This window comes from Camelus dromedarius, chromosome 8 (assembly GCF_036321535.1).
Source record: "Camelus dromedarius isolate mCamDro1 chromosome 8, mCamDro1.pat, whole genome shotgun sequence".
In the NCBI taxonomy this organism is placed as follows: Eukaryota; Metazoa; Chordata; class Mammalia; order Artiodactyla; family Camelidae; genus Camelus; species Camelus dromedarius.
The window spans coordinates 41,281,662-41,294,276 of NC_087443.1; the positions used below are offsets into that span (position 1 = coordinate 41,281,662).

At 38.9% G+C, this 12,615-nt stretch overlaps 1 protein-coding gene across 22 annotated transcripts in view; it reads left to right on the plus strand.

Moving 5' to 3' along the window:
• ANK3 (ankyrin 3) overlaps positions 1-12,615 on the plus strand; it is a 594,595-nt gene that overhangs the window by 532,450 nt on the left and 49,530 nt on the right. For all 22 annotated transcript variants that reach the window (XM_064488140.1, XM_064488143.1, XM_064488142.1 and 19 more), the window contains 6 exons: positions 7,014-7,225; positions 8,456-8,663; positions 9,704-9,800; positions 10,410-10,638; positions 11,259-11,384; positions 12,108-12,230. In XM_064488140.1, the coding sequence (XP_064344210.1) occupies positions 7,014-7,225; positions 8,456-8,663; positions 9,704-9,800; positions 10,410-10,638; positions 11,259-11,384; positions 12,108-12,230 (995 nt within the window). The remainder of the gene's footprint in view (positions 1-7,013; positions 7,226-8,455; positions 8,664-9,703; positions 9,801-10,409; positions 10,639-11,258; positions 11,385-12,107; positions 12,231-12,615) is intronic.

The window sequence follows — 12,615 nt, forward strand, 5'->3', positions numbered from 1 at the left end:
AGTTACAAAGTGCTTAAGAAATGTATCATTAATCAGTGAAGCAAGAATGCAGCAGGACATTAGCTTCCACTTCTTACGCAGCAGTAAGTGTCACTGTAATAGGGGCTTTCTGTTCCAGGAGTGGGCCAGCAAGAAGTCATGTCACCTTCTGGACCAAGGGTGTTTGCAAATCTATCCATTACTCATCTATTTATCAACTACCACCCACGGGCCAGCTAGTCTGCTGAGACACTGTGTTGACTAGTGGTTGAAGTCCATGTCTGTGTGATTCCATCCCTTCTCCCACCCTGGTCCTAGGTTCTAATCTCAGCTCTAAAGCAGATCAGCTAGGTCAGTTTGGACAAAATACTTAATGTCTCTGAACTTCAGACACTTACTTTACCAAAATGCTGCACAGGCAAAATAGTGATTGACCTGCCACAAAGTAGACATTTTGTAAGTGTAAATTCTAACCTTTCTCCTGGCCAAACCTATTACAGAATTCACCTCTTTTGCCTTTAATTTGTGTGTGTGTGAAAACTTTGCTAGTGACAGATTAAAAACAGAGAGAGAGTCCAGGGTCCTTTCATAGTCACCCTGAAAGGTAAGAAGCTCTTAACTTCTTTATGCTCTTGTCTCCTTTAATTCTACAGCTGGGAAGGAGTTTAGTATATCCTTTTCAAAATAAAACCACTTAGAACTAACAGATAGTTATTGTTGCCCCATAAGCTCCTCTTCTCATATTGAAACATCTTTGAGTTGTTTTTCATGGGATCCTGTTGTCCTGTTTTTAATAATGTGGGTTCTGAATTTTTAAGGACAGGTGCAGGGTGGGAGTCTACTATGATCTTGCTTCTCAAATGCATCATCATAAAGTCACCTGAATTGACTGAGTGTGGAAATCTCAGGTTCCACCCCTGGCCTGTCAACCAGAATGTCCATGCGAGAAGCCGAGAAGCCGAGAAGCCTGGGTGGCACTGCTGCTGCTTCTGATGGGGCCAGCTCGGGGCGCCCTGCACTAGGGCCTAGCTGCTCTGTACGCAGCACCACGTTTGTGCTGCAGATTTCTTTGTTGAGTTTATCTCTGTATGTGAAGGGTGAGGACGAAGCAAAGATTCCGGTTTCTCTGATCTAAGTAATAGACCATTTTAAAATCCGAATAAATTCAGTCCTGGACTCACTGGCATTCATTTTCCCATGATCACACTTCATTGCTATTTGCCTGGAAATCTGACTTTTCTGATACGCCTTTTTAGTTTGCAACATAGGACTTTCAGAAAAGTTTTTATTCTCATGAGTTTTTAATTCAGTTTGAGTAAGCAGTCATTAAATAAATAGTAATTTCTGAGTTATAAATACCTGGACATAATAAACTTTACTATGGATTGAAAAGTAGGAAGACTAGACCTAGTTTTTCACATACAATTTTTAAATAAAAAAACTTATTAAAAGAAAAATCAATCATCAGTCTCTACTATATATTTTCAGAGCAATTTTTAAAGAATGATGCAGTATCTGGTATGAAAGTGTGTCTCATTAATTCTCAGTTGATTTCTTAGTGGATATGAGGAGGCCCTCCAGTGTGCCAGGGCTCAACAGTGAACATCATTTATTGTAGTTTAACCGTGGTCACTTCACATTTTGTGAACAGAAAATCTAACTTTAAGACCCATTAAAAATATACCAGATTCTAAACTGAATAAAGAGCCTTTCCAAGGTGCTCACGGTGCCGGCTGAACGGGTACCAGTCAGGGCTTCACAGTAGCTGAGTGTCAGGAGTCCTCTCAGCTCCCTCTTGGCAGACTCCTCCGGCCAAGCTGGGTCTTTATTACCTGTTTTCAAACACTGAGCTAAGATCATTCAATTATTGTTTTTGAGTTTCCTTTTTTTGAAAGCAAGAAATAGAGGGGAAAATGGGCTTGAGTTGAATCCACATTAAAACTCTAATAGTCTGTTGTATTACTTATATTTATGTATATTTATTATTTAATACTAGCATGAGTATTATTGCCCACATAATAATACATGAGTGTACACTCATTATAATATACATTACAATTTTCTTCTCTTCCCCAATTTTTATGTAAATTATATGAATTTATACATAGACATATAAAGATGTGATTTGTCAGTTATATATTTTCTTTCTAATTTAATGTACCTTAGAGATTTACACGTTAAAACATACTTTTTTGTAACAGAATTAGTGTATTTTTGAATTTTTTTTAAGTGTAGTTGATTTACAATGTTAGTTTCAGGTGTATAGCAAAGTAATTCAGTTATCCATATATATATGGATATATATACATATATATATATGTATATATATATATATATATATATATATACACACACACATATTTTTTTCATATTATTTTCCACTATACATTGTTATAAGAAATTGAATATAGTTCCCTGTGCTATAGGTCCTTGTTGTTTATTTTTTATATAGTGATGTATATCTGTTAATCCTAAAATCCTGATTTATCTTCTCCCTACCTTGTCCCCTTTGGTAGCTATAGTTTGTTTTCTGTTTGTGAGTGAATTTTGGGTTGGTAAATAAGATTTGTATCATTTTCTTTTAGATTCCACATGTAAGTGACATCATAACAACATACACTTCTATCCCATTCTTTTTAATACTGCACAGTATACCATAGTATGAACATATCATAATTTATGCTGATGGCCAGTAGAATCTTGTGATAGACTTTCAGGTTATAGGAATTCTGTAGTGGCTACTGGTTTTCTCTCCTCACATTTACCTTCTGTCCACATCACTTACTTTCTTATTTATGCAGATACCCTGCAGTGTAATGGCATAGCCTTCACCTGTGGCTCTTGAAGAGATTATGTTTCTCTTTTATAAAGCAATACTTAAATAATAATCTTTGTATTTTTACATTTCTATTAACTTTTATTCTCAGAGGAAAAAATTTAAAATATTTTAAATACACATGTGTACAGAATATAATCTGGTTAAGGGAGGGTACCTTTTCTCCGTTTCATCATGCAGAGGTCTGGGGATATGAGTAATTCAGGAAGGCAGTGTGTGTGTGATTCCACTTCAGAATGGTGCGTGGAGACTCCAGTGCCTAAAATCCACACCTCAGTCATTCCTTTAGGGTGAGGCTTATCTTTAAAGTATCTGTTAAAATACACGTTGAAGGTGGATAATGATGCAGTTTTTAGTGGAGACAGAGGAATTGCCCAAAGCTTTCAAATAGAGTGGGAATGGCACAGGGTCCCTGAACCCCTGGCAGATCCTAAAAGATATCAGAAGTTGAGCGTGGAGTTGGAAATCTGAGCATCTCCACTGACCGCTCATATGCGGCATCTGAAGTGTGCAGATGTATTGAGGCCACCTTAATGTTTTATCTGAGGTAATATGCCGGAGGTGTGGCCGGGCTGCCTCCACTACACAAGCAGGCAGCTCTTCCCAATCCACTGCCGTTGGTTCCCGGGGGTGAGACATCTGTCTCCGCCTTTACTCCTCACAGATGTACATGCACACACCCGCAACACTCACACTTCCAAGCAGCTGAGAAGTGCACATGGCCACGAGTCCCCTGAAAGGTGCCTCCCTCCCCCTGGTAGGTCCAGACTGATCTGGAGTAAACTTCAGATGCACAGGATACACGCTTGTTACAGGCTGAGTTAGGAAATCTGTCTTGATTGAAGGATGTAATTTCATGGCAGAGTCTGTGTAAACTGCTTGCACTGAGTGGAGTCCTAAGCCATTTCTAAAGGAGAACATAATCACAAGTTTGAGGCTGAAATAAAAAAATATCTACTTAGCTGATGGTGATGAGTTGCACAGGAGTTTAAACAAATTATCAGAACTTTCTCAGCTGTAGCATATTATGAACTCTGGGAATTCAGTCTTTTTAAAATAAGCCAAATTATGGGAAGGGAAATATACCTGCTCTGTATGGAAAACTTATTTTCTGTCAATTGCTGAATAGGTGAAAACTTCTCTAGAGTATTTTTCTAAGCAAACCCTTGATTCCTTCCTGTTCTTCTGCACTAGCCTTCTTTTTTATTCTTTACCTTCGTTTTCTTTTCCTTTCACTAGGGACTCAGTATTTGGGTTTGGACAGAGCAGAGGGGAAGGAGATGGTCAGAAAACAAAAAGGACCAAGATTCCAGCTCCATTTTTGATCTGAACTCTGTTTCTCTCCCAGCTGACAATTCATTTGGTGCTCCCATCTCAGACTTGGGTGGTTAATCTGCAGAATGAGAAGATGTCACTAATCAACGACCTAACCGTCCACTTACCTTCTACACATTCCTGTTTAGAATCCATCATGCCCTCCGCCCTGTGTCTAATAAATGAGGCAGACGTGTTCATAGTGGGGGGAGGGTGGGGCCTGTGTTGGATGGAGCAGAGGCATGAAGAGAGGCTGTGTAAGCAGCGAACAACTAAAACAAAGCCAGCACCCCTCCCTGAGGCTTGGGGACTCTCCCTTTATTTTGTAGCAAGTAAAACCACCCAGCCGTGTAAACCCAAAGGTCATACTATCTTATTCCCCACCCTCTTTGCACCTGCTCACCTCACCACCCACCCCTCTGGAACAACCAGTGCTAATAGCCTAGAATGTTTCTTCCATAAATTTCTCTTATAAAAATATACAAACATACAGGTTATACTTTTCCTCTAAGAAGGATCACACTCTGCACACAGCTCTGCATCTTGGTTCCTTCCTCACTCTATATACATGTCAGTCGCTCCCTGCCTGGCTCCCCCTGCCCTCAGAGCTCACCTCTCCTGTCACCTCCTCAGAGACGTGTTTCCTGACCCTCCCCTTCTCCTTCCCTGGTCACATTCTGTTTCCTCCCCTCTATTTTTTTCTTCCTATGTGCTTAGTGGTGTGTTCCTTCCCTGCCACCCCCCAAATGTAATCTCCCATATAAGCAGAGACTTTAGTTTGCTTTCTGCTATGTCCCCAGTGACTAGACCAGCGCCTGCACATAGTAGGGCCTCAGTAAAAATACTTGGCAAATGAACAACTCTGACTCATCCTGTTTACTTGCTGCAGGAGTGTTGAGTGTGTGGATGAACCGTGACTTAGCTACCCACATCCCTACTGACGCCCTTACCTCCAGCTGTAGTCATTACAAGCAGTGGAGCTTTGTGTGTGCTTGTAAGACTCCAGAAAAGGGGACTGCTGAGTCCAAGGATAGATGCGTTTTCATTTTGAATAGATGATGCCCAGTTACATCATCAAAAGATGGTCGCCATTCACGCCCACCTGCAATGACTGAAAGCACCTGTTTTCCCCAAAATTTCCTTTGACAAGATGTTGTATTAGTCTTGAATCTTACCAAGGGGTGGGTGTGGAGGGAGACTGTATCTTGTTTGAATTGGAATTTCCATGTAAATTATTGACTTTGAATGTTTTAATGTATGTTTATTGTCCATTCTCTGTGAATTGCCTGTTTATAACATTTTGCCATCTTCCACTGGCTTGTCTGTCATCTTATCAACGTGTAGCTGCCAAGAGTTGTGTGTATTCTTAATTTGTCATGTGTGGCTGTTATCTTTCCAAGTCTACCTTTTTTACTGCTGTTGTTATAGAAAGCTTTACGTTTTTATTTAGTCAAAAAGCTCCCTTACAGGCCTCTGGGTATCCAGTTTTGAGTAGGGAGGTTTCTCCTACCCAAGGCTAAAGGCTATGCTCTTGATTTTTTTTCTGTAATATTTTAATTTTTTAAGTACTTAAGTCTCTTGGCCAGCTGAATTTTTATTAATATATGATAAGGTGTAATGATTTAGCTTTGCTCTCTCAAATAATTTCCAATTACATCAACATTGTCTTTTAAATAAACCATCTTTCCCCCACTGAACTGAAATTTAAATGTATGACTTTGATTTAAATATATTAAATACATAATACATATATAAAAATATGAACTTACACATGTGTGTATATGTGTACACACAGATAAAGTTGAATCTGATTCTGTTTTCATCCCTCTGCCCTATTTGTCTGTTCTTATATATTTCTTATATTCTTATATGTCTCTCTAAATAACTTTTATTGTGATACTTCTAGGTAAGTTTTAAAATCTTACAAGATAAATTCTCCCTCACAAATCTACTTCTCCCAAATACTCTTGGCTAGTCTCAAATGTTAATTCATATATTTTAAAAATCATTTATTTCAATTAAACCTACAAGAATTCTGCATAAAGGTGGGCTTTTGAAAGAAAGCCGTCTGGCTGCGTTATAGGAGATGGACTGGAGGAAGGAGAGGTGAGAGGCAGCGAGGTGGTTCAGAGGTGGTCTCAGTCATGTGAACAAGTTGGAACAGGGCCTGCACAAGGGGGTGGCAGGAGAGCAAGCCAGTTCCAAAGTAGAATTAACTGGACTTTGACCTTTTGATGTAAAGTACAACGCAAAGTGAGTCAAAGCTATTAGACTGGAGAACCGGGCAGAGTGTAAACCCTCTACCAGAGTTGGTAACAGAGTTACCACAGGAGGGAAGATGTGTCCACCTGCAGACAGGCCGAGACTGATGTACGAGGACCACTGACGGGCAGGCAGCAATTGATGATGATGATACAAATCAGTTGTGTAATTTTAAAATGTTTTAAAGAGGTTTTTCAGATCAAGTTCTACAGCCTTTTACACATACTGAAGCCCCTACACACCTTCTTGTGAGGCACTACTTTTTTTCTGACTCATTCTTTCTTTAGGCCGGTTTGAGGGCAAATTATTGTAAATAATCACAGAATCAAGGTATCCCTTCTTGAAGAGAAATTTGTCCATAGGTGGTAAAATGCCAGTTTTCAAAGATGTTTATTCCTCTTCAGTAGAAATATTTTTCTACAAATACCGTACGTGAACAGCTTTATAATGTTTCTGCAAAGCTTGACTTACTTTAAAGTCACTGTTGTTTTCTCGCTAGCATAAAAACTCTAGACTACTGAATGTAAATAATTTTAACTGTCAAAATTATGTATCAGTCTGTCTCCGAGTATTGTGGGGCTGGGCTTATTCTCATGGCTTTCTCTTTCACTTTCCCTTTCAGAACTCGACAGCCCAGAAGAGCTAGGGAAAAAGCGCATCTGCAGGATCATCACTAAGGACTTCCCCCAGTATTTTGCGGTGGTTTCACGAATTAAGCAGGAAAGCAACCAGATTGGTCCTGAAGGTGGAATTCTGAGCAGTACCACGGTGCCCCTCGTCCAGGCTTCTTTCCCCGAGGGTGCTTTAACCAAAAGAATTCGAGTAGGCCTTCAGGTAACATTCACAAAAAGTTACCCTCTTTGGTACATGTCAGGAGCACGTGAGCACGTTCTGCTCTGAAAACAGCTGTCATGACTCATCCTAATGGTATTGCTCATCAAAGTGTTAAGCCACGTTGGGAATCATGAACCTATTTTAAATGAAAGGTATTAAGTGAGCTTGGTGGCTTATTAAATAAGGTACGTATTTTAGGGGTTTTCTGTATAGAAGTATCACTTGGTTTCTGATGACAGTTCATTTTTTTAACCATAGGTTATTGGTCTCAGTCTGTGGAGCAACAAAGCACCTAAGAGCACACATTCCATTAAAGAAACGAACCATATTTGATTTGGTTTATAATGTGCCACATCATAAAATCAGTAATAGTGAAACTTGCAAGCTTTCAAATTTTAGTTCAATTTAAGTAAATCATGAATGCTGGGTTTTAGCCAAACCGGTTGGAAGTTGTTCTGGTTTGGAAAGCTGGCCGAAAGTCTTGGCAGGAGTGGTCTTTCTGGTGTATACTTATTTCTGTTAGAACTTAGCTGGTACTTTTTTTCTCATTGAATAAGGAATATAACCTGTGTTGTTAATATAGTAATTAATAGTTTAACTAAAAGTTCATGGTCTTTTTTGTAAAACTGGGCTCTCTTGCCCTAGGAGTTGGGTTTTTTAGAGTTGCCTTCGGTAAACTTTTGGAGCTAAAGAGACCACCTAACGTTTCAGTGGATGAAGTTCCCACCAACTGTCCCCCATATTGAATCTTTTACCAAACAGCAAAGAAACCAGAAGAAAGAAGTTAGGCTTGGTAGGCTAGAAACGATATCCTTTGAAATCTTGTACGCCTTTTTGTTACTTAACTCTGAAAACGTAAATTTTTACATGGGTGCAGGTTGCCTCTATAATGTTTTACTGAATGTCCTGCACCGAGTTAAAATACACCGGACTCAGTATTTGTTGTCCTTTGGGTTAGACGAGAGGCTTCTCTGCTGTGAGATTTGACTCCCTCTGTCACGCAAGCCCATGCTGTCAGTGTTCTACTGGGGACATATTCGGGCTGGCTGGTTCCTGCTACAGTGTTAGGTTGTTTTTGGTTTGGTTTTATGCCTTCCTGAAATAGTGAGAAAGGATGAAGAAGGAAGACATCTGTTGTTGTTGTTGCTGTTTTTCCCTCAACTAAAAAGTCAACTTTGTGGTAAGACAAAAATACCCACTTCCATTTGAGATCCTTTTCCCTGTCTCTAGGCCCAGCCTGTTCCAGATGAAATTGTGAAAAAGATCCTTGGAAACAAAGCAACATTTAGCCCAATTGTCACTGTGGAACCAAGAAGAAGGAAATTCCATAAGCCTATCACAATGACCATTCCAGTGCCCCCGCCCTCAGGAGAAGGCGTGGCCAACGGGTACAAGGGGGACGCCACGCCCAACCTGCGCCTCCTCTGTAGCATCACAGGTTTGCTGACGTTGTTGCTGTTCTTGCCACCGATGCTACCACTCATGGTGATTCTGTACAAAGACAGCGTTCTAAGAGTAGGAAAAAGGAGTAAAACCGTATACTTGCCCATCACCTCATCTCTGTTACCCCTGTAATGATTTCTTTAAGATGCTGATATCATGACTCACTTAAAACTCAGTGATAGCACTTTGCCTGCTATTAAGTTTAGTGTTAATAACAGCGCTTTTCTTTAAGGCTATTGAGGTATTACTGAATCCACTGGAGCATCTAGGTAATGTCTTCGTGACATAGGTTATAGGAAATTGGATGGACTTTGGGGAAAACAGAGCTCCCACAGAGTGCCAGGAATAGGGAGGAGCAGAGTGACTACCTGATTTTTCTCACCCCCTCGGCTCCTGGGTGTCATCCAATAGACTGGATACACGGGGCTTAGATGAGCACATTTTGTGGTAAGTACCTGGAGTCTGGCGCTCAGTTCATCATTTGATTAACTTAATGTGACTTTTACCTGAAAGTCCAAGGTAAAGATAGGGTGTTTTTTGCATGTTTTTTGTTCTTTTCTGAAGAGTAATCTTAATGGCTGTTTCCCCTGTTAGCCTGGAGAATTAAACGGTCCAGGCAGTATAAAATGAGCTGCTTCTTAACTTTCTTGATAGTTCTGGCCTTTAAAAAAAAAAGAATTATATTGTCTATCTGAAACAATAAATCATTTGTACCTACAAAGTGCACTTATAAATTGTGGCTTATAATATATGGCCTAAACTTGTGAGCCTCAAATTGAAGCCATTCATTAGTATCCAGGCAAACAGAAAAGTCATTTTTTTTTTTTTTAAATCTAATACTGTCTTACAAGGAGATCCCTATAAGCTGGTAAAAGTATCAAAGGAGAGTGGAGAGGAAAACTACCTCTTAAGACGTGTGATTGAAAGTGCTGAAGTTTTGCGAGTTACTGGCTATGCAGGAAGAACAGAATGATAACAATTTTACAAGGAGCATCTCCCATAATAAAGTCAACCTATGTGCTGTTGTTCTCTCAGGGGGCACATCGCCTGCTCAGTGGGAAGACATCACAGGAACCACTCCCTTGACATTTATAAAGGATTGTGTGTCTTTTACAACCAATGTTTCAGCCAGGTATGGAAATAAAGGATCCCAAAAAGCGCTAGGAATTTGTGTTTATTACCTTGTGGCAAGTAAAACTGTTGTGCTGAATGCCAGTACAATTATTCCCTAAAATGTTGATGGTGAAGTTGGGCCTAACTCAGAAATTGTAAAATCACTTGGATGTCGCTGTATCCAGTTCTCACGGGAAGCTACAAGGTGGTAAAGTTGCTTCTTCCAGTAGAAGTTCTTAGGAATTCATAAAACCTGATAGGATTTTCCTTCCTCTCCCATTCCGCCCCCTACAAAATGCTTGTTCCTTCCAATGGTAAAGTAATAAATTAAACTCTTAAGCAGGAGTAGAAGGGAAGGCTTATCGTGGGTATAAGAGAGGAACAAGAGGTTGATGAAAAAGACAATAGAGGGGAAAAAATCCTTAGCATTTTCTTAGCAAAATTACAACAATAATAAAGGTACGGTTTCTGTGTTTGATAAAGAGTAAACATCTTTGCTGTTTGTTTAAATGAACAAGTTAGTGTTCTGGCTTAGCTCCTTTATATACTCTAATTTTTTGGATGGTGATTTTTAAAGATTTGAAGTCACCTCATGTTCACACTTCTGCTTTGTTTTTGTCTTTCTCAGATTTTGGCTTGCAGACTGCCATCAAGTTTTAGAAACTGTGGGGTTAGCCACACAACTGTACAGAGAATTAATATGTGTTCCATATATGGCCAAGTTTGTTGTTTTTGCCAAAATGAATGATCCTGTAGAATCCTCCCTGCGGTGTTTCTGCATGACAGATGATAAAGTGGACAAGACTTTAGAGCAGCAGGAGAATTTTGAGGAAGTTGCAAGAAGCAAAGATATTGAGGTACCTTGGTCACAACAAGTTCATTCAATTACGTTCCCCAGATATGGGGTTTTATTTTGAGGCCATAAAAGCACCACTATAAATATCAAGTACATTATTGATTTTAGTTTTTGTTTTAAAATTTTGATATAGATTCACTCTCAAATTATTTTAAGTGTCTTTGAGGTTATCTTAGTTGGTTAAAGTCTAGTACCAGTGACTCTTAAGTCATGGTCGCCTTTTCCCTGTGGCTGCTTGAGTTATCTTATTTTCATGGTCACAGTCTATCCTTTCTCAAACCCAGTGATCAAATAAGCATTAAAAGTCCAAAAAACTTTCATAGTCTTTATGAATAAGTGGTTGATGTCAGATATTTTCTTAAACATGTTTGAAGTTGCTAGGATAGAAATAAATTTGTAATTTTCTTATACATGACCGTGATACAGTTTCCAATCACAGCTACTGAATTGTAAACCAATAAAATTATTTTTGTGGCAAACAGCACCATAGACATAATTTCCTAATACGGAGACAAGTGTGACATAGAAACATGTCAGTCTTTTAATGCTACATGACTTAAAATCTCAAAATTATTTCAGTTTAAATTAACAGGAAATTATGTATTTGTTTTACTATAAAAGGTTCTGGAAGGAAAACCTATTTATGTTGATTGTTATGGAAACTTGGCCCCACTTATCAAAGGAGGACAGCAACTTGTTTTTAACTTCTATGCTTTCAAAGAAAATAGACTGCCATTTTCCATCAAGGTAAATCACCTTCAACAGACTCTGGATTTTTTTGTAAATGCTCTTAAAGAATAAAAAAGATCTAATGCTTTATTCAGTTTGAAATATCCTACCAAATTTGCCCTAGTTCTATCTGAGTGCACTTCTGAGCCAGGAAACCTTTATTGTTAGTAAAAAGAGTCTTTACCTTTTAAACAGCTAAATAATCATTTATATTTAATCAAATGTTTGTAAGACCAAACAATGTAGAATAATAAAATGCATGATATCTGGTTAATGGGCAGTAATCAAATAATGGGTGAAATCCAGATTGAAGGTTCAAGTTTCATCTTCATTTCTGGTGGAGCCCAAGGACATGCTGGAGAAACCATCTTCCTCCTTAAGAGAACTGAAGGACACAGGACAATTGTTTACTGCTAGTACTTTCTGTTGTTATTGTTGCTAAAACTGTGGCTTTGAGAAAAAGAAATTATTAGGCAGGAGGAAATGCATATAACACAGACTGTACACTGAATTGTCAGGATAAGACAAGCAGACACAACACTCCTGTGTTTAGACTAGGGATTGGGCATTTAAGAAAATCTTGCCAAGTTTAAATGTGGCTGACATGTAATTATCATATTTTTCCTTTACTTTCTCCTGCCTCTTGAGGGACTCCATAAAACAAATGTGCTTAACTCTTGTACAGACAGGCATCCTCAGAAAAGTCTCTTTCTATAATGTCAACTATCTAAATTCTTCTAGATTAGAGACACCAGCCAGGAGCCCTGTGGTCGCCTGTCTTTTCTGAAAGAACCAAAGACAACAAAAGGACTGCCTCAAACAGCTGTTTGCAACTTAAACATCACTCTGCCAGCACATAAAAAGGTATCTTTAATACTGGTTTATTTTAACTTTCTTTCCCTGGTCTTGAAGAAGTGGGCCCTTGGTATGCAACTAAGGAATGCTTTGTAACATGATTAAAGCTCTTAAAACTCCAGTTTTATTAGTCTCTTTGTGTAGATTGACTTAGTCTTGTGACTGTGGTGTCAAATTCTTATGGTTTGTATGATGGAGTCCTGTTTATTGCTTCTGCTTCTGCTGGTAGCTCATAGATTGTTATGCTTTCAGATAACTTCACATGTTAACTTGCCATGGATGTACAGCTCTTGATATTTTTTGTCGGCTTCTTTTGATTTGCTTTGCTTTCTAAAGCAGCTTGCATTTTGTGCTCCCTACTCAGTTCCTTTTCATATCCTGATATTCTTTTCCC